We start from the raw sequence: 23387 nt of genomic DNA, 5'->3' as shown, positions 1-23387 counted from the left end.
CATGCAGGTGCAGCAGGCGGTTAAGAAAGCAAATGGCATGTTGGCCTTCATAGCAAGGGGATTTGAGTACAGGGGCAGGGAGGTGTTGCTACAGTTGTACAGGGCATTGGTGAGGCCACACCTGGAGTATTGTGTACAGTTTTGGTCTCCTAACCTGAGGAAGGACATTCTTGCTATTGAGGGAGTGCAGCGAAGGTTCACCAGACTGATTCCCGGGATGGCGGGACTGACCTATCAAGAAAGACTGGATCAACTGGGCTTGTATTCACTGGAGTTCAGAAGAATGAGAGGGGACCTCATAGAAACATATAAAATTCTGACGGGGTTAGACAGGTTAGATGCAGGAAGAATGTTCCCAATGTTGGGGAAGTCCAGAACCAGGGGTCACAGTCTAAGGATAAGGGGTAAGCCATTTAGGACCGAGATGCGGAGGAACTTCTTCACCCAGAGAGTGGTGAACCTGTGGAATTCTCTACCACAGAAAGTTGTTGAGGCCAATTCACTAAATATATTCAAAAAGGAGTTAGATGAGGTCCTTACTGCTAGGGGGATCAAGGGGTATGGCGAGAAAGCAGGAATGGGGTACTGAAGTTGAATGTTCAGCCATGAACTCATTGAATGGCGGTGCAGGCTAGAAGGGCCGAATGGCCTACTCCTGCACCTATTTTCTATGTTTCTATGTTTCTATGTAAACAAGCCAAAGGTGGTCAGCGGAAGCGTTATAAGGACACCCTCAAAGCCTCCCTGGTAAAGTGTGACAGCACCACTGACACCTGGGAGAACCTGGCGGAAGACCACCCGAGATGGAGAAAGTGCATCTGGAAGGGCGTTGAGTTCTTCGAGTCTCAACGCAAAGAGCGTGAAGAGGTTAGGCACAGACAGCGAAAGGAACGCGCGGCAAACCAGCCTCACCCACCCCCTCCCTCAATGAATGTCTGTCCCACCTGTGACAGAGTCTGTGTCTCTCGTATTGGACTGTTCAGCCACCAGAGAACTCACTTTGGGAGTGGAAGCAAGTCTTCCTTGGTTCTGAGGGACTGCCAATGATGATGAGGAGCAGGGAGGTCTTACTACAGTTGTACAAGGCCTTGGTGAGGCCACACCTTGAATATCGTGTACAGTCTTGGTCTCCTAATCTGAGGAAGGACATTCTTGCTATTGAGGGAGTGCAACGAAGGTTCACCAGACTGATGCCCGGGATGACAGGACTGACATATGAAGGAAGACTGGATCGACTAGGCTTATATTCAATGGAATTTAGAAGAATGAGAGGGGATCTCATAAAAACATATAAAATTCTGATGGGATTGGACAGGTTAGATACAGGAAGAATGTTCCCGATGTTGGGGAAGTCCAGAACCAGGGGTCACAGTCTAAGGATAAGGGGTAAGCCATTTAGGACCGAGATGAGGAGAAACTTCTTCACTCAGAGAGTTGTGAGCATGTGGAATTCTCGATTACAGAAAGTTGTTGAGGCCAGTTCATTAGATATATTCAAAAGGGAGTTAGATGTGGCCCTATGGTTAAAGGGATCAAGGGGTACGGAGAGAAAGCAGGAATGGGGTACTGAAGTGCATGATCAGCCATGATCTTATTGAATGGTGTTGCAGGCTCAAAGGGCTGAATGGCCTACTCATGCACTTATTTTCTATGTTTCTATGTTTTTATGATAAGTGGATAAGGGGTTATGGAGAGCAGGCAGGCAAGTGGAGCTGAGTCCATGATCAGATCAGCCATGATCTTATTGAATGGCGGAGCAGGCTCAAGAGGCCATATGGCCTACTCTTGTTTCTATTTCTTATGTTCTTATGTAACATTGAGATCAACAGTTTCAAATCTTAACCTCTGCCCCCATTTTTTTGGACAGAAGCTGTTGCTGATGATTCTGAGATTTCCCTTTACACCTCCTCTAGACACATGTTTTGTTTCTTTACTTGTCCCATTACCATCTGCTTTCACCTTGCACCATCATCGCTTTTATCATTCAATCTCTCCTGCCTTCCACACTATCACACACCTTCACTTTTGTTCTGTCCTCCTCTCCCCCTTTCCCTGCCTCTGCACTCGCTTAAAACCTGTTACTCTCTGACTTTTTCTCGTTCTCTCAAAAAGTCATGGACCTGAAACATTAACTCTGTTCTCTCTCCATAGATGCTGCCTGAACTGCTGAGCGTTTCCAACATTTTCTGCTCTTATATCATATTTGCCATCTTTCTTTCCTCAGATACTACTCTTTGGAGCCCTTGGTGTCCATGGATACACTTTCCTGATGTGTTGATGCCCAGAATTGTCCACAATATTCCAGCTGAGACCTAACCAGTGATTTATAAAGTTCTAGCATGATCTCTGTTTTTATAATCAATGCCTCTATTTACAAACCCAAATAGCCCATATGCTTTTTTAACCACCTTATCAACTTGCCGTCCCACCTTTAAGGATTTTTGTATATGGACACCAAGATCTCTTTGCTCATCTGCAATTTTCCATTTATATTCTGCTGTCTTTAAATATTTGACCTCCCAAAGTGCATCACTTCATACTTCTCCACATTGAACTCCATCTACCATGCTTTTGCCCATTTTACCATCCTGTCTATGCCATCCTGAAGTCTACATCATCATCACCACAGGCAGTCCCTCTTAACATGAGTTCTTAGGTGGCTGTACAGTCCAATATGAGGTCTACAACTATTCTCATCACTATCTACTATGTTAACAAGTTTCGTATCATCTACAAACATTATAGTGCGGCTCTCTACACCCGAGTCTAGGTCGTTTATAAAAATGAAAGAGTAATGGACCCAAAACTAACCCTTATGGAACACCACTACAAACCACCTCCTAGGCTGAAAAACATCTATCCACTATCATCCCCAACCTCCTGTCACTGAGTCAATTCCATATCCATATCACCACTTTCCCCTTAATTCCATGGGCCTCCATCTTCTTAACAAACCTCCTGTGTAGCACTTTGTCAAATGCCTTCCGAAAGTCCATATATACAACATCTACTACACTACCTTGATCAAACCTCACTGTTACCTCATCAAAGAACAGAATCAAGTACGTCAGACATGATTTGCCTTTAACAAATCCATGCTGTCTTTCTTTGATTAACCCATGACTTTCCAAATGAAAGTTTATTTTGTCCCTGTTAATGCTTTCAAACAAATACCCCACAATCAATGTTTGACTGACTGGCCTGTAGTTTCCTGGTTTATCCCTTTTTTAAATAGTGGTATAACATTAGCAACCCTCCAGTCCTCCGGTTCTACCCCTGCATCCAATGAGGATTGAAAGATTGTGACCAATGCCTCTGCTATTTCTACCTTTTTTCTTTCAGCAACCCATGATGCATTCCATCCGGACTAGGTGACATACCAGCTTTCAGTAATGCTAATCTTTTTAGTGCGTCCTCTCTATCAATTGCTATCCTGTCTATAACTTCCCTCTCCTCTTTTAGTGTGACCTTCACATCATTTGCTTCCTTTGTGAAGACAGGATGCACCTACGGCTTAATTTGCAAAGCCTGCGTTACTATTCATTTTCATGTTTTATAGACTTGCAATCAGAGCTGTTCTTCAGTTGACAATTTTTTGGGGTTATGTAAATTTTTTCTGAAGCTGTTGATCAGCTTTTGCTAAGGTTGGCATATGTGTAACTTTGGGTGGCAGAAGGGCACAGTATGTCAGATTGCCATTGTCTTATTTTACACAATATCCGAATCCTCAGCTTTGCATTCGAGGTGAGCCAGGTGCTTTCCTGCATACAGGGATTTTTGGTGGGACAGCTATCCTCACTTATATCTTTTTTACAGCATCTGCTCGCTGGGGATCAGGGAGCTCCTTCGCAGCAGTATGAGCTATGATGCAGGACGACCTAGAGCAAAGAGGTTTTATTTTTTTTTTAAACACTCTATCATACTGTCCTACATTTCAGTCTCTCCCAAGACTCCAAATCACCAATCCAAACTCATCCTTTGTCCTTGAACTCTTCATCATTGACACTTACAGTGAACACTTTCTCGGGCTGTCCCCGTGCTCTCATATTGGTGTCATGGATTTGCTTCAGAATCATCCAGGCCTCATCATGTTTCCCCACCTATAAAAACAGAAACATTAAGAACATTCGTTTTAACTACTTCATAAATAACAGTCTTCTAATTGCACTCATGAGTTCTCTGTTGATCTAGGATCCAAAGTAAATTATTACTATTAAAATTAGGGGAGTTTTATGTAAGGAAGAATCAGTCAATTTTGGCCAATTTTTAAGGAAAGAAAGGACTTTCATTTACATATTACTTTTCACATACTGAGGATGTTCCAATGTGCTTCACAGACAATGAATTATTTTTGAAGTGCAATGCATTGGCCACATAAGATACACAGATCAGGAGGACTCAGGTTCATTCCTTCTCTCTACGGAGTTAGCTCATATCAGCCAGGGTAAAATGGCTCTTGGTGCCCTCAGCTTGGAGGAAGGGGTAAATCAATCACAAATTCCTACTCCTGGTTGTGATCCAGTGAGCCCTTGCTGGAAAATGCATGTGTTGAATGAGGATAGGTTTGGGCCCAACTTTTGTTCCCTTCATGGAAGAGTAGTTTGATGACACTCAATATCTGAGCTCATGCACAAAGAATAACCATGAAAGGATTGTGGAACCGATCCCTAGAGCTTTCAGGAAAGGCGGGAAAACAAAGAAAAGAAAACATGAAAAAAGAGAAAATTATGGCTTTTCCTCCAAATAATTTTTTCTAAAAAAAAACACATGAATTGTTATTTAATCTAGAGTCCACTTAGGAAGTGTGGGCCTATGCCCTCTTTCCAAGTACTTTACCTCCAGCAGGTATCGAGGACTTTCAGGCATAAAGGTGAGTGCCACAACAGAGGAGACGCAGGGAAGAGCGCAAACAACGACAAATACTCGCCAGCTGTGGAATTGGTATGCAGAACCCATACTGAAACTCCAACCTGGACAAGGAAAATGCAAATTTTTAGATCTTCAATTCAACTAATCCATGCGACTTTCTGCAGTATCACCCCATTAATAAACGAGAGTTGTATCCACAAATCCAAAGAGTTCACAAGTCATTTGAAAAGCTTTTACTACTTTCTTGTCATAATTAACAGGCAGTGCTCAAAACGTTGAAAGCTGATCGCCTAGGGATTGGTGAAAGTGGATGAAGCAACTTTTAAAAAAATGTGTCAAATGGCTATTCCATGTGATGTTTCCATCATGATACTGCTGGTGGCAAAAGAGGTCACTATACATTGTCCACATTATATTTAAACAACTTTGATTGATTAGCACTAGTTTATTAAAAAGTAATGAATACAATTTTAGGGGGCGAATCCATCCATACATATCAATTTAGAAAATTAGAAAAAGCTGATCAACAAATTCAGAAAAACTGACACAACTCCCAAAAACCTGACACCACAAGAATGGTTGTGACATATGGAAACATTGGATGAGGAAGGATTGGATAGGCTGGGGTTGTTTTCTTTGGAACAGAGGAGGCTGAGGGCAGACTTAATTGAGGTGTGTAAAATCATGAGGATCCCAGATGGAGTGGGTTGGAAGGACCCCTAGGAGAGAGGTCAATAACCAGAGGGCATACATTTAAAGTAATTGGTAGAAGGATTAGAGGGGAGTTGAGGAGAAATTTTCATCTAGAGGGTGGTGTGGGTCTGGAACTCACTACCTGAAAGGGTGATAGAGGCTGAAACCTTCATTGCATTTAAAAAGTACTTGGATATGCCGTAACCTACAAGGCTGCAGACCAAGAGCTGGAAAGTGGGATTCGGCCGGCACAGACATGATGGATCGGATGGCCTTCTTCTGTGCCGTTCAGTTCTATGATTCTATGAATCAAATAGTTACATGGGCTTTGTAACTTAAGCTGTTGCTGCATCCAACATTCCTTCACTTTTACACCAGAAATAAAATAAGTACATGCAAACTAGAATGTGAAATCCAAATGTTGAAGACATTTAATTTAGTAATGCGTTTCAAGGGAAGACTGGAGGTTGCTGCCCTGGCAAATTCTGAAATTGTACATTAAAATTAAGCATTCCAGTCAAAGTGAAGCACTTTTGTACTTCACTATTGATAGAGTTTTCATTTTAAAAAAGGATTTTCAATGGACCATTATTTCATTAATATAATATAAAAACAAAATACTGTGGATGCTGGAACCTGATATTAAAACAGAAAATGCTGGAAATCTCAATGAGTCAGGCAGCATCTGTGGAGAGAAAAACAGAGTTAACGTTTCAGGTCGACAACCCTTCGTCAGAACTGGCGAATGTTCGAAAAGAACAGATACTTAAGGAGCACTGAAAGGGGGAGTGGAAGAAAGAACAAAGGGAAGGTCTGTGATAGGATGGAAGGCAGGAGAGATTAGAGAGACAAAAGGGATGATGGGCCGAATTGAAATGGTAATGACAGAATAGGGTGTGAATGGCGGAATAATGACCAGCTGCCATTGGAGACAAAGAGAAAAAAAACATAAGATCGGGGGGAATGGAGCCAAAAATGGGCAGAGGTTCTCTGAAATTGTTGAACTCGATGTTATTTAGTTAAGTTACCTCAAGTGTCATCCTCCCACATCCAATACCCCCATTGCCTCCAGTGCACAGACTCATTGGACCCATTCAAATCCCCATCCTTTCACAAAGACATTATCTTCTCCAATCCTCCCAGTAAAGACTGGGACTCTTCTCCCTTTCCCTCAAGAATTCAACCTGGCACTCTTCATAGTTAAACCTAGTTATGGTGGTGCTCTGCCTCCATTCTCCCCCATTCAAATAATATTCTTCCTTCCTTCCCAGAGTTCATGCCAGATCTCCACTATATACTGACACTCTGTCTGCCAACTTCCTCTCAGTTAACCTTTTCTTCCTCTGCCCCAAAACTCTAATCACAACTTCTGTCCCTTTCCCTCTCCCCTTCATTGCCAGCTGTGATATATTCTTACGACATCACTAACAAACACACTCTACAAGATGGCTCTTAACTGTCATCATGTGATTTTTCCACGTGACCCTTTTATTGTATTTACATCAGTAATTGCATTACATCGGTTGTCCACTAGCTGGAGCAGTAGTCCACTAGGGGGGGCGGGGGTGCTATATTACACCACCCATTTCTCCCTCCCTCTCTCCTTCATTTTCTCCTTTCTCTCTCCCCTTTATTACCATCTATTTCCCTCTTTCATTAATAGCCCCCTACTTCACTACAATCCACTTTCCCGTTTCACTGGCATTTACTCGCCTCACACTGCCATCCATTCTTCCTTCATCCTTTCCCGCTGTCATCCATCACCCACCCCCTTGCTCTCCACTTCTCCTCTCCCTTCCTCTTAAAATCTGTTCTGTTCCCCGCCCCCTCCCCACCCCACTCCCACCGCTTGCCACCCATCACCTCGCCTGCTAACTGAGTTGAGTGGCTAATGCACTGGACGCATCCATGCTGCTCTATGCACCAGCCTCGCATTAATGGCCAGGATTACTGCCTCTGCATGTGAATTCCTACCTACAGTAAACAGAAGCGGCAATCCTGATCATTAGTACAGGGAATGTGCTGGAAGGAGATTGGGATGTGTAACTTGCATTAGCCATCAGATTTAGGAGAAACGGGACTGCAGCACAGAAGGGAGCCTGGCTGTGCTGATTTTTGTCTTGAAGCACTCAAATCTTGACCAGGCCCCCACATGACTGACTGTCAGTGTAAAATGCTGGCAATTTGGTATGGCTATAGATCTCATTGTACTGTCCCTTTTTTGTGAAAATGATTATGTGGTGGGGTTAGGAGTGGGGACTCGCTATGTTTTCTTGTCATTGCTCAATTAGTTGTTGTCTTCTTCCATTCCCCCCTACCCTGCTCCTTTTTATTCTTTTTTCTCTACTAATGCTTTGTTACAGGTTGCCTCGAGCCACTTAAGCTGAAATTTATTTGGTAAACACTATCAGCTTATTTCCCTAGCAGGAGTTTCCATACTTCATCCTTCGATGTGAAGACATGGCATTTCTGGGTCCTATCCTATTTCCCACCCACCATTGGTCCTCTCCTGCTCCTTTCCCCTGGAACTGCAACCGAGGTCCCAAGGGAATTTGGGGCCATGCTACTTAAGCAGAACATTTTTACTGACACTGAATACTGTTGCAGAGCTACTTGCAAATTAGTTTAATTTTTTTCTCAAGTTTTATAATTTTTTGGTACTCATTATAAAATCCCATTACCCTAAACTGCTTACTCATGGTGTTGGCCTGTCTCAGTGAAACTATTTGTGTGATTGAATAATAGCAGTTATGTTAGCCGTGCCCAGCTGATTCCTGTGACAAACTACTGAAGGAGAGAGGAGTCTGTGTACAAAACAAAACAAATGTAATAAAATAGCTGCAGACATGCAATGCACAATATCCGTGTGAGAAAAATGGAAGTGCATCCTTCGCTCATACTTGCAAATTCCAATGCAGTTCATAGAGAGGTTTATAGGAATGCTGGAAATACAACCTCACTTTGTGTTATATACATGAACTTGTATTTACTCTGTACAGCCACCAGAGGGCTCATCCCCTGGAGTCCCAAGGGATCCCACAATCCCTTGGGAGCACAGGTATTTAAGGAGGCCTCACAGTTGGAAAGGCACTCTGTAGACCTGCAATAAAAGACTAAGGGCACACTTTATTTTGAGCTCATAGTGTTCAGTCTGACTTTTTCTCCATACATAACAACTGGCGACGAGATACAGATAGCGAACCCAAAGTTGTAGAGAACAGTGGGCATCCTGGAGAAATTCTCGGAGGGAGATGATTGGGAAACTTTTGTGGAGCGACTCGACCAATACTTTGTAGCCAACGAGCTAGATGGGGAAGAGAGTGCTGCCAAACGAAGGGTGATCCTCCTCACGACTGTGGGGCACCAACGTATGGCCTCATGAAAAATCTGCTCACTCCAGCGAAACCCACGGAGAAATCATACAACGATTTGTGCACACTGGTCCGAGAGCATTTTAACCTGAAGGAAAGCGTTCTGATGGCAAGGTACCAGTTCTACACCTACAAAAGGTCTGAAGGCCAGGAAGTGACGAGTTATGTCGCCGAGTTAAGACGCTTTGCAGGACATTGTGAATTTGAAGGACATTTGGAGCACATGCTCAGAGACTTTTTCGTACTTGGCATTGGCCACGAAACCATACTTCACAAACTTTTGACTGTAGAGACCCCAACCTTGAGTAAGGCCATAGCGATAGCCCAGTCGTTCATTGCCACCAGTGACAATACGAAGCAAATCTCTCAGCACACAAGTGCTGCTACAAATACTGTGAACAAAGTGATGTTGGTTTTGAATCGTAACGTACAGAGCAGGTCACACATACCTGCAGTTGCACGTCTGCAGATGTCTCAGAGTCCACCATCAAGGGTGATGAATGCAAGGCCATTAACACCTTGTTGGTGCTGCGGGGGTGATCATCGTTTCCATTCATGTCAATTCAAAGGGTACATTTGCAAGGGCTGTGGAACAATGGGACACCTCCAACGAGTGTTTAGGAGAACTGAAAATCCTGTTAAACCTGCAAACCACCATGTTGCAGAGGAGGGCAGATCCATGGAGGATCACGATGAACCAGAGCCTCAGACCAAGGAGGCAGACCAAGGTGCAGACATTCACCACGAATTGTGCGCCGATAATGCTGAATGTTGAACTAAATGGACTCCCGGTGTCAATGGAGCTGGACATGGGCGTGAGCCAGTCCATCATGGACAAAAAGACTTTCGAAAGATTGTGATGCAACAAGGCCTCAAGGCCAGTCTTAACTCCAGTTTGCATGAAACTAAGAACTTATACAAAAGAAATGATTCCTGTAATCGGCAGTGCTACCATAAAGGTCTCCTACGATGGAGCGGTGCACAAGTTACCACTCTGGGTGGTACCGGGCGATGGTCCCACGCTGCTCAGCAGGAGCTGGCTGGAAAAGATACGTTGGAACTGGGACGACGTCCGAATGCTATCGCCCACTGACAACACTTCATGTGCCCAGGTCTTAAACAAATTTCCTTCGCTGTTCGAACCAGGCATCGGGAAATTCCAAGGAGCAAAAGTGCAGATCCACCTAATTCCGGGGGCGCGACCCATCCATCACAAGGCGAGAGCAGTACCGTACATGATGAGAGAAAGGATAGAGATCGAGCTAGACCAGCTACAACGAGAGGGCATCATTTCACCGATCGAGTTCAACGAGTGGGCCAGTCCGATAATTTCTGTCCCCAAGGGAGACGGCACCGTCAGAATCTGTGGCGATTACAAAGTAACTATCAATCGTTTCTCCCTGCAGGACCAATACCCACTATCAAAAGCCGACGACCGCTTTGCAACGCTGGCAGGAGAAAAGACGTTCACAAAGTTGGATCTGACTTCAGCCTACATGACACAGGAACTGGAGGAATCATCGAAGGCCCTCACCTGCATCAACACGCACAAAGGTCTTTTTGTTTATAACAGATGCCTGCTTGGAATCAGCTGATGCAGCAGCGATATTCCAGAGAAACATGGAAAGCTTACTGAAGTCGGTCCCGCACACTGTGGTCTTCCAAGACGACATCTTCGTCACAGGTTGGAACACAGTCGAGCATCTGCAGTACCTGGAGGAGGTTCTTAGTCGACTCAACCGCATGGGGCTCAGGTTAAAATGCTCGAAGTGCGTTTTCCTGGCACCTGAAGTGGAGTTCTTGGGAAGGAGGAATGCGGCGGACGGAATCAGGCCCACTAACGCGAAGACGGAGGCAATCGAGAACGCACCGAGGCCACAGAACGTGACGGAGCTACGGTCATTTAGGAACTCCTGAACTACTTTGGTAACTTCTTATCGGGTCTTAGCACACTGTTAAACCACTGCATGTTCTACTATGAAAAGGGGACGAATGGATTTGGGGCAAAAGCCAAGAAAATGCCTTTGTAAAAGCGAGAAAATTGTTATGCTCAAACAAAGTGCTTGTGTTGTATGATCCATGTAAGTGTTTGGTACTAGCATATGATGCATCATTATATGGCGTCGGGTGTGTATTGCAACAAGCTAATGATTCTGGGAAACTGCAACCGGTTGCTTATGCATTCAGGAGTCTGTCTAAGGCTGAGAGAGCCTACAGCATTATTGAGAAAGAAGCGTTAGTGTGTGTCTATGGAGTAAAGAAAATGCATCAATACCTGTTAGGGCTAAAATTCGAATTGGAAACTGACCATAAGCCACTTATGTCCCAGTTTTCCGAGAGTATAGGGATAAATACCAACGCATCGGCCCGCATCCAGAGATGGGCGCTCACGTTATCCGCATACAACTATACCATTCGCCACAGGCCAGGCACAGAAAACTATGCCGATGCTCTCAGTAGGCTGCCATTGCCCACCATGGGGGTGGGAATGCGCAGCCCGCAGATCTAGCCATGGTTATGGAAGCATTTGAGAGTGAGCAATCACCTGTCACTGCCCGGCAGATCAAAACCTGGACAAGTCAGAACCCCTTATTATCTCTAGTCAAATGCTGTGTGCTTCATGGGAGCTGGTCCAGTGTCCCAGTGGAAATGCAGGAAGAGATGCAGCTGTTCCAGCGGCACAAAGATGAAATGTCTATACAGGCAGACTGCCTTCTGTGGGGCAATCGAGTAGTGGTCCCCAAGAAGGGCAGAGACACCTTCATCAATGACCTCCACAGTACCCACCCAGGCATCGTAATGATGAAAGCGATAGCCAGATCCCACGTGGTGGCCCGGTATCGATACGAACTTCGAATCCTGCGTTCACAGATGTAATACATGCTCACAGTTAAGCAATGTACCCAGGGAGGCGCCGCTAAGTTTATGGTCTTGGCCTTCCAAATCGTGGTCTAGGGTACACGTCGACTATGCAGGCCCGTTCTTGGGTAAAATATTCCTTGTGGTTGTAGACACATATTGCAAGTGGATTGAATATGAGATAATGTCGGCTAGCACGTCCGCTACCACTACAGAAAGCCTACGGGCCATGTTTGTCACTCACAGCTTACCCGTGGGTGACAACAGGCCATGTTTTACCAGTGCTGAGTTCAAAGAATTCATGACCCATAACGGGATCAAACATATCACATCTTCCCCATTTGTCCAATCGTCAGGCAGAGAGAGCAGTGCAAACCATCAAGCAAGGCTTGAAGAGGGTAACTGAAGGCTCACTGCAGACTCGCCTATCCCGAGTCCTGCTTAGCTACTGCACGAGACCCCACTCACTCACTGGAATCCCACCTGCTGAACTGCTCATGAAAAGGGCACTTAAGATAAGGCTCTTGTTAGTTCACCCTGATCTACATGAACAGCAGGTGGCTTCAACAAAGTACATACCATGATTGCGCAAATGTGTCACGCGAGATTGAAATCAATGATCCTGTATTTGTATTGATTTATGGACAAGGTCCCAAGTGGCTTTCCGGCACTGTCGTCGCCAAAGAGGGGAGCAGGGTGTTTCGGGTCAAACTTTCAAATGGACTCATTCACCGGAAACACTTGGACCAAATCAAACTCAGATTCACAGACTATCCTGAGCAACACACATTGTACCCTACCTTCTTTGATCCACCAACATTCACACCAGTGGCAACCAGCACCACTGTTGACCACGAAGTAGAACCCATCATCCACAGCAGCCCAGCAGGACCTACCACACCAGGCAGTCCAGCAAGGCCAGCTGCACAGCAGCCCAGCAAGGGCCCAACAAATGATTCAACAACACCAGCTTTCACACCGAAACGATCAACCGTGGCAAGAAGGGCCCCAGATGGACTCAAATTGTAAATAGTTACACTATTGACTTTGGGGGGGGGGGGGGGAGTGGTGTTATATATGTGAACTTGTATTTACTCTGTACAGCCACCAGAGAGTTCATCCCCTGGAGTCCCAAGGGATCCCACAATCCCTTGGGAGCACAGGTATTTAAGGAGGTCTCACAGGTTGGAGAGGCACTCTGGAGAACTGCAATAAAAGACTATGGTCACACTTTACTTTGAGCTCACAGTGTTCAGTTTAACTCTTTCTCCATACATAACACTTTGCATGTGCACTTTCCAGCAGTGATCACTGGAAAGTGATAGGAACATAAGAGCATAAGAAATAGGAGCAGGAGTAGGCCATACAGCCCTTCAAGCCTGCTCCGCCATTTAATACGATCATGGCTGATCCGATCATGGACTCAGGTCCACTTCCCTGCTCTTATTCCTTTATTGGTTAAGAAACTGTCTATCTCTGTCTTAAATTTATTCAATGTCCCAGCTTCCAGAGCTCTCTGAGGCAGCAAATTCCACAGATTTAAAACCCACTGAGGGAAGAAATTCCTCCTCATCTCAGTTTTAAATGGGTGGCCCCTTATTCTAAGATTATGCCCCCTAGTTCTAGTCTTCCTTATCAATGGAAGCATCCTCTCTGTATCCACCTTGTCAAGCCCCCTCATAATCTTATACATTTCGATAAGATCACCTCTCATTCTTGTGAATTCCAATGAGTAGAGGCCCAACCTATTCAACCTTTCCTCATAAGTCAATCCCCTCATCTCCGGAATCAACCTAGTGGACCTTCTCTGAACTGCCTCTAAAGCAAGCATATCCTTTTGTAAATATGGAAATCAAAACTTTATGCAGTATCCCAGGTGTGACCTCACCAATACCCTGTATAACTATGGCAAGACTTCCCTGCTTTTATATTCCATCCCCTTTGCAATAAAGGCCAAGATTCCATTGGCCTTCCTGATCACTTGCTGTACCTGCATACTAACCTTTTTGCGTTTCATGCACAAGTGTCCCCAGGTCCCACTGTACTGCAACACTTTGCAATTTTTTTCCATTTAAATAATAACTTGCTCTTTGTTTTTTTCTGCCAACGTGCATGACCTCACACTTTCCAACATCATACTCCATCTGCCAAATCTTTGTCCACTCACTTAGCCTGTTTATGTCCTTTTGCAGATTTTTTGTGTCCTTCTCACGCATTGCTTTTTCTACCATCTTTGTATCATCAGCAAACCTGGCTACATTACACTCGGTCCTTTCTTCCAAGTCATTAATATACATTGTAAATAGTTGGGGTCCCAGCACTTATCCCTGTGACACCCCACTCGTTACCGATTGCCAACCAGAGAATGAACCATTTATTTCTGTTTTATGTTCGTTAGACAATCCTCTATCCATGCTAATATATTACCCCCAACCCCGTGAACTTTTATCTTGTGCAATAATCTTTTATGTGGCACCTTGTCAAATCTTCTGGAAGTCCAAATACACCACATCCACTGGTTCCCCTTTATCTACCCTGTTCGTTACATCATCAAAGAATTGCAGCAAATTTGTCAAACATGACTTCCCCTTCATTAATCCATGCTGACTCTGCCTGACTGAATTATGCTTTTCCAAATGTCCTGCTACTGCTTCTTTAATAATGGACTCCACCATCTTCCCTACCACAGATGTTAGGTTAACTGGTCTATAGTTTCCTGCTTTTTGTCTGCCTCCTTTTTTAAATAGGGGCATTACATTTGCAGTTTTCCTATCTAGAAACATAAAAACATAAAAAATAGGTGCAGGAGTAGGCCATTCGACCCTTCGAGCTTGCACCACCATTCAATAAGATCATGATTGATCATTCCCTCTGTATCCCTTTCCTGCTTTCTCTCCATACCCCTTGATCTCCTTAGCCGTAAGGACCATATCTAATTCCCTCTTGATGAACTGGCATCAACAACTCTCTGCAGCAGGGAATTCCACAGGTTAACAACTCTCTGAGTGAAGAAGTTTCTCCTCATTTCAGTCCTAAATGGCCTACTCCTTATCCTAAGACTATATCCCCTGGTTCTGGACTTCCCCAACATCAGGAGCATTATACCCGCATCTAACCTGTCCCGACCCGTCAGAATCTTATATGTTTCTATGAGATCCCCTCTCATCCTTCTAAACTCCAGTGTATAAAGGCCCAGTTGATCCAGTCTCTCCTCATATGTCAGTCCTGCCATCCTGGGAATCAGTCTGGTGAACCTTCGATGCACTCCCTCAATAGCAAGAACGTCCTTCCTCAGATTAGGAGACCAAAACTGAACACAATATTCCAGGTGAGGCCTCACCAAGGCCCTGTACAACTGCAGTAAGACCTCCCTGCTCCTATACTCAAATCCCCTAGCTATGAAGGCTAACATACCATTTGCCTTCTTCACCACCTGTTGTACCTGCATGCCAACTTTCAATGACTAAAAAAATTATTAAGAAAGGGAAGATAGACTATGAAAGTAAACTAGCATGAAATATAAAAACAGATAGCAAGAGTTTTTATCGGTATATAAAAAGGAAATGAGTGGCTAAAGTAAACGTTGGTCCCTCGTTGGTTCCATTACATACTGCTGGGACCTCCCCAGAATCCAGGAAATTTTGGTAAATTACAACCAATGCATCCACTATTCCTGCCGCTACTTCTCTTAAGACCCTAGGATGCAAGCCATCAGATCCAGGGGATTATCCGCCTTTAGTCCCATTATCTTACTGAGTACCACCTCCTTAGTGATTGTGGTTGTGTTAAGTTCCTCCCTCCCTATAGCCCCTTGACTATCCACTGTTGGATATTGTTAGTGTCCTCTACCATAAAGACTGATACAAAATATTTATTCAGAGTTTCTGCCATCTCCATGTTCCCCATTACTAATTCCCCAGTCTCGTCCTCTAAGGGACCAACGTTTACTTTAGCCACTCTTTTACTTTTTATCTACCTATGGAAACTCTTGCTATCTGTTTTTATATTTCATGCTAGTTTACTTTCATAGTCTACCTTCCCTTTCTTAATCATTTTTTTAGTCATTCTTTGCTGGTTTTTAAAAGTTTCCCAATCTTCTGTCCTCCCACTAGTTTTGGCCACTTTGTATGCCCTTGTTTTTAATTGGATACTGTCCTTTATTTCTTTCATTAGCCACGGATGGCTATCATTTCTTTTACACCCTTTCCTCTCCACTGGAATATATTTTTTTTGAGAGTTGTGGAATATCTACTTAAATGTACGCCACTGTTCATGAACCATCCTACACTTTAATCTATTTTCCCAGTCCACTTTAGCCAATTCTGCACTCATACCTTCATAGGCTTCTTAATTTAAGTTTAGTACGCTGGTTTGAGATCCAACTTTCTCACCCTCCATCTGAATCTGAAATTTAACCATGCCGTAATCACTCATTCCAAGGGGATCCTTGACTAGGAGATTGTTTATTAATCCTGTCTCATTACACAGGACCGGATCTAAGATAGCCTGCCCCCTCATTGGTTCCGTTACATACTGTTCAAGGAACCCGTCCCTTATGCACTCTGTGAACTCTTCCTCAAGGCTACCCTGACCAATTTGATTTGCCCAATCAATATGGAGGTTAAAATCACCGATGATTATTGCTGTTCCCTTTTACAAGCCCCCACTATTTCCTGGTTTATACTCCGACCAACAGAGTTGTACCGTTAGGGGGCCTATAGACTATGCCCACCAGTGACTTTTTCCCCTTATTATTCCTTATCTCCCCTCAAACTGTTTCAACATTCTGATCATTTGAGCCAATATCGTTTCTCACTATTGCAGTGATCCGGTGCGAGACACCCGACTGATTTCCCCCCCCCCCCCCCCACCACCCTATCTAACCTGGGACACTGAGGGTAACTATTGCAGCTCTCTTGCCAACCAGTTAAGATCAGTTAACTCAGCTCAGACCTGGAGTTGAACCTGGGATCTTCTGCTCTGTACTAGCTAGTTAAATGCTGCTTTTACCAACCGTTACTCGTCAGGGGAGAGATACACTTAAAATAGGATCTGCATAGTACAAATGTAAAAAAAATGTTAATTTGTTCTGTGAAAGAGAGTTCCATATATTGATCTGCAGAAAAAAGGTGACACATTAACTGCAAGGGCACTCAAAGGTGTTCTCTCATCTGATTACCTGTCAGCCAATTCCATGAAGCTTTGACTTGCAACTGCACAGAGAAGGTTGGCTGGTTCTGCAGTGGTGTAGTCAGCAGATTGATTATGAAATCAGTTCCTCATTGCTGGTTAACAGACCAACTGCAGAGCTCATTTATCCCATTATATAGGCCCAGATCTGGTGAGTAATGCGGTACAATGATACAATGCCATTGAACTGATAGTGTTACATGGTCGTAGCAGTGATTGCATCACATTGAAGGCCCTGAGTTTTCCTTGTCTCTAGCTCACTGTAGCATTGAATAGATAGGTCAAAGTACCAACCCCTGATTGCTGTGGCTGATATGATGATTCTTCTCTTGCAGATATGTGGGCCTATTCTATCATTTAAGGCCAGGTCCCTTGAAAACTTTTTTTTTTCTCACCAATTTCTCTCTGCCAATGTTTCCCTTCCCCTCCTCTCCTCAATACATTGCTGTGGTATAATTCCACACGTACCAGTCATCACTGTCCCAAATGGCCATTATTCACGTGTGAGCCTTGACAGTGAGCATCAGGAAACTAATCGACTGCTGGGAACATTACGGTTGATCTCAATTCTGTCTTCACTTGATGCCACATATGCACTAGATGGTGATCAGATAATCTAAGTGATAGTCACGGGCATTGAGGCCAAATGTAGCACCTCTACTCCTGTCCCAGCTGAGATCATCGAACTCAGCAAATGCCATGGATCACAGCGAGCACTTTCTAGTCTGTAATGGCTAAACTATTCACTACATACACTATCTGAACCTTTAGGTGAGTCCAGCTGGGTTTTTCTTTAATGATCGGAAGATGTAAGAACTTTTGGAAACTTTATAATGTTTACCCACCGTTTTTTAAATTCTTTGACTAAAACCATCAGTTCAGCCTCGTGAAAGCAAGATTTTCTTGTCTCGAGTGCATCATTTTGTCTCTTTTACTATCAGTGGAGACTAAGCCAGACAAGTGGCACATGATGGTCTCCTGTGCAGTAACTTTCTATGATCTCTGGTTATTAAACTCTTCAATTAGTACAATTTCACCTAACCTACCATAGGATGGGTTATATTGCCAACAATGCTCAATTACTATGCAGAAACATAGTATTGTAAGTTAAAATAGGACTGTACATTCTATATATTCGCAGGGATGTTACCAGGGATGAGGGACTTCAGTTATGAGGAAAAGTTAGGATTGTTCTCCTTGAAACACAGAAGGTTAAGACATGTCCTAATAGAGGTTTTTAAGATGATGAGAGGTTTTGATAGAGTAGATAGAGAAAGACTTCCCTCTGGCGAGTGAGTCAATACCAATGATTATTTTATAATCATTGGCAAAAGATCTGGAGGGCAGATGAGGAGAGTTTTTTTCACTCAGAGAGTTGTCGGGATCTGGAATGCTCCACCTGAAAAGGTGGTGGAAGCTGATTCCATAAATAATTTTAAAAGGGAGTTGGACAAGTTCTTGAGGATGAAGAACTTACAAGGACAAAAAGGTGAGGGTATGGGTTTAAGCACGACTGCTCTTTCAAAGAATCAACACAGGCATGATGGGCTGAATGGTCTCCTTCTGTGCAGTAAATTTCTATGATTCTATGAACATGCCTTCACTTGTTTGGAGGTCCAAAAACATAAGTGCATGAAAGCTCAAAAGGGGAAATTCAAATGTTGAAGGGGCGGATGGAGCATTGGTTTAGCAACGTATCTGAACGACATCACCTCTAGCAATGTTACAGTCATATCATCAAATTATAGCAACGCAATGGCCCAAAACTGAAATCCACTTCTCCTGTGAGCTGCCAGGTTTTATACATTTCAAAGAAATAAGCCACCCACTAATTCTACCGGTTAGGGAAGTCAGTCACCAGGCAGGTCTGAAGTTCAAATCCTGATCTGTGCTGAGTTCTTGGTCTCAATTGGGTTGGTGGAAGGGGTCATCATTGGTAGGTATAAAAAAAGGAAGGGGTATAATTGGGGTCATCACTCGAGGTGTAGAAGAGGTTAAAATCTGTCACAGTTCCCGCTTCTGATCACAATCCAGAAGTGTTTGTGTGTGTATGATCATCAGGTGAGGCCAGGATCAGGCTTGATATCAGAATTGTGATGCCCATACCTCCTACAATTCAATAGCTATCCATTTACTGTTCAGACGCTCACGTAAAGAGTGGCCAGCTGGGCTAGATACCAGAGGACCATCTGTACCTATTAAACAATTCCCAACAAGACCTTCAGAAGAAGAAGATGGGAGGAGAGAAAATTCACAGAAGAAGGAGAAACCCCATGGTAGTCTTGATGTTCTCTTCCCTCACTTCATCTGCTGCTGAAATCCTCATTTGAGTCTTAGATCACCCAGATTTAATTACTCCAATGCTCGTCTTGCTGACCCCCCCTCCTCCACCAACTGTAGTTTGTCCCAAACTTTGCTAGTCATATCTTATCTTGCACCAAGTCCTGTTTGCCCATCAGCCTCTGTCCTCATTGACCTACACTGGTTCTCAGCCCCACAACACCCAAATTTAAAATACTGGCCTGGAAATCCCAGCCTTCCCGGGTCCGTATGGAGTATGTACGGACCCGGAAAGGCATCGCAAAAGCTGCACAATGCACACGCGCTGAAAACTGGCTCCAGCTTGACAGATCCTCTGCATCTCGGCAGCGAGGACCTTTGAAGGATTTACCCATATCTTGCCCAGCAAATGTCCTCAAAACCCTTGCGCCTGACAAAAGCAGGCACATAGCCGACTTTTACAGGCGTACCAGTTTTAATACATACAAAAATATAATTCAATTAAATTTAAAAAACATGGTTTATTGTTAAAAACCCTGCCCACTAAGGTAAGTTTATTTTTAACCCTAATTACAAAACTTTAAAAAAAATCGGAAAAATATATATTTTTTCTAAGGCATTTATTAACTTTAATTTTAATTAATTTTAATTATGTGAGGTATGTTTTTAATTTTTTATTATGGAGTTTAATGTGTTTATTTTTTCTCTCATTAATAGCAATGAGAACTCGTAGATACAGAGTTCTCATTGCTATTAATCTGTGGAATACTGTACCTGATTGGTTGTGCAGTGACACGTGACTGCAGCTTCTGCGTGGGAACTTCGAGGACGGGAGCGTGCTTTGCAGTGCGGGAAGAGAAGGCCTCCCCACCGGAATCCGACGTTCCTCCGGGATCACTGGGTACATTCATAGAAATTTTTCACGTCGAAGGCATCTGCCCTCGGGAAGCCTCCGATTGCAATTTCTGGGCCAATATTTTTGAGTGCCTACTGTAAAGTCTTTAATCTACAATATGAAACCACACGAGGCACATTCTGGGGACAAGGTCATTCTGTGACCTTAACTCTTTATTTACAGGACTCCAAAGATGATGACCCTGAGTGGCACCTCCCTTTTTATACCTGTGTAATCAGGTAAGGAGTGTCTCCCACAAGTTCACCCCTTGTGGTCAAGATGTGCATCTAGGCTGAGTGTATACCGTAATACAGTGGTGTTACATTGTGGTTACATACATGACACCTACGTTAGTCAATAAGATAGCAAAGACTCAATTATGTTTTTAAAGCCTGTTTTACACTTTTTCCATTGAAGTTATTGGAAAAGATAATGGAATGGCGCCGATTCGTAATCACATGTGAATTTCACCCTGAAGACTAATTTCACCCTATGATGTCATCTAAACCCCTCAAACGAGTTATCGCTATGTAATATACATTTGGCGAGCCAGATTGGTTAACCTGATTAACCCTTTCTGATGGTATCAACTAAATAAACCTTTAAAAGATTTTTGGAATTAATTGAGTAACACAGGAATAAAAGTCAAACACTATCCACACTGTAATTGCTCGTTCGCATTAATCAGTAAATACATTGATAAACCTGCAGTAAAGAGTGCATTTGGTTTTGTTCATTCACAGTTTCCATTATAGTGATTGCTAATGGACGTGCTTGTTGATGTAATGTGGTGAAACCAATTCTGTCCACTGCAAGATAGTAACAAAAGCCAGTACCCAAAGGATTTATAGGTCTTGTCAAGCTAACTGTATCCCCAACTGAAATGAAGATTACAACACAGGGTTAAATATCACTATTGCTTTTTGTAAGTGCCGCAGCATGTATATACTTGGCTAGTCATTAATCTTCAGTCTGGCCCTGAATTCCTGCAGTGTCACAGATTGTTAAAGCCATTGGTTAGTCTGTATCCAGGGAGCAATTTCCATGGACCACTGCGCAGAACAGAACTCGAGTAACCCCAGAGATAGCCTCAGCAATCCTCTCGCTCAATATCACCTTCTCACTCTACTGATTACCCAAAATGACCAAATGAATCACTGCGACAGAGATGCCTGCAGTACGTGATGCGCAGGTCTGACCGAATACTTCATTAAAGACACCCACCTCGTGAATTGCAATATATGTGAGCTTTTTTTTTCAATAATTTTTTTCTTTTCATTGTCTCCCCTTTCCTCCTTTTCCGAAGATGTTGACTCCCTCCCTGCAATGTGGTTCTACAGGCCGCACTCTGTCTATTATTCACTTGTGAGCCTGGACAACGAGTGCCAGCTGGCTATCCAACTGTGGAAGAATCACAGCCAAACCCGATCCTGCCTGCATCACACACTGCCAGCAGGACAGTAATCAGGAATGGGAATTCCAGCTCATTTTCTTTTTCCTGCCCTGACTGAGATCTGCTAACTCAATACATACTGTGGGGGATTCAAACTCGGACCCTCCTGGTCTGTGTGGCTCAGAGTGACAAACTTATGGGGTGAAATTGCCCCTTTTTAGTGCCCGGCGGAGGGGGGCGGCGCTATTGTCTCTTGGAAAATTGCATCGGAGGTTTGTGGGGTGCTGTCCTGGCAGCGCCGCTCCCCACGATTTGTGACCCGGGCCAGTACGCAACCGGCAATGACATCATTGCCATGCGCGACATACCCTCACCGCCCCACGGAGACCCCGTTCCACCCCACGGGGGAAATCCTTACTTGTCTTGCGTCGGCCCAACAAAGGCGGCCCTCACGTCGGCCAGGCCGTCACCGTGCAGCCCGGCACTCCATTGTGGGTGCCGGGCTTCTGGCCCAGTCGATCGCATCCCTGGTGGTGGCCACCAAAGGGCCTGCAGAGTGCACAGTGGCCCTCCCCTTTAATGGAAGGGGAGAGGCATTGTAGCGTGTCAGCATTACGCGCAGCATCCGCACAGCACTGGCCTGCTCTGCGCTGCGCTGTCGCCCTTGGAGCGCCCCCCCCCCCAAAGGAAGCGGAGCATCAGAGACAGCGCTCTGCTACCCTTGAGGAGCGTATGGCCCAATTCTGCGTCAGGGGCGGGACATCCGGGCTGGGCGCAGGAAGTCCCAGCCTCGGAAGGTTACTGCCCCCAATCAGGGCGAAGGGCAAGTTCTAGCCCAACCTCTGAGCCATCAGGTCTGCTGAAAATGTGAATTTCAAAAAAACTGTAACCTTTCAAATAAAACAAACCTTCAGGAGAGTCTATCTGGAGCACTACAACTGGCAACATATATGAATTTAGACATGTTTCCCAAGTCTACTGAGATTCTAATTCCTCTGGAGCATTGAAAATTAAAAGCTAGGAGCTAGGCAGATCTGTTAACTCAAAAAACTGGAGGGTTATAAACCCACACCCTACTCTCAGCTGTTACCTGAGCTCTGCTTCCCTATTTTACATATGTACCAATTGCTCTTCATGATATTTCACACAGTTAGTCAAGGCCAAGTGTTGTCTCAGGCGAAACAAGGTTAGAGGAGAAGGCATAATTGATCAGAGTGCACTGACATAATTCAGTCCCCATTTAACATTCTACATTCTGTCCTTATTTTAGAACATAAGAACATAAGAAATAGGAGCAGGAGGAGGCCATTTGGCCCCTCGAGCCTGCTCCACCATTCATTATCATGGCTGATCTGATCATGGACTCAGTTCCACTTCCCTGCCCGCTCCCCATAACCCTTTACTCCCTTATCGCTCAAAAATATGTCTCTCTTCACCTTAAATATATTCAAAGACCCAGCCTCCACAGTTCTCTGGGGCAGAGAATTCCAAAGATTTACAAGCCAGTGAGAGAAGAAATTTCTCATCTCAGTTTTAAATGGGCGACCACTTATTCTAGACTATGTCCCCTAGTTTTAATTTCTCCTATGAGTGCAGGTATCCTCTCTGCATCCACCTTGTCAAGCCCCCTCATTATCTTATGTTTCAATAAGATCACCTCTCATTCTTCTGAGCTCCAATGTGTATAGGCCCAACCTACTCAACCTATCTTCATAAGTGAACCCCCTCATCTCCAGAATCAACCTAGTGAACCTTCTCTGAACAGCCTTCAATGCAAGTATATCCTTTCTTAAATACGGAGACCAACGCTGTACTGTAGGTGTAGCCTTACCAATAC

General features: G+C 44.1%; 1 protein-coding gene across 5 annotated transcripts in view; it reads right to left on the bottom strand.

The window, feature by feature from the left end:
- Nucleotides 1-23387, bottom strand: part of sv2ca (synaptic vesicle glycoprotein 2Ca) — a 257495-nt gene that overhangs the window by 52309 nt on the left and 181799 nt on the right. For all 5 annotated transcript variants that reach the window (XM_070868721.1, XM_070868543.1, XM_070868632.1 and 2 more), the window contains 2 exons: nt 4837-4970; nt 4011-4100 (listed from right to left, as the gene is read on the bottom strand). In XM_070868721.1, the coding sequence (XP_070724822.1) occupies nt 4011-4100; nt 4837-4970 (224 nt within the window). The remainder of the gene's footprint in view (nt 1-4010; nt 4101-4836; nt 4971-23387) is intronic.

The sequence above is a fragment of the Pristiophorus japonicus genome, chromosome 1 (assembly GCF_044704955.1).
Source record: "Pristiophorus japonicus isolate sPriJap1 chromosome 1, sPriJap1.hap1, whole genome shotgun sequence".
NCBI classification, from domain to species: Eukaryota; Metazoa; Chordata; class Chondrichthyes; family Pristiophoridae; genus Pristiophorus; species Pristiophorus japonicus.
The sequence above is the reverse complement of the archived record's forward strand: the minus strand, read 5'-3'. Positions and strand labels throughout refer to the sequence as shown.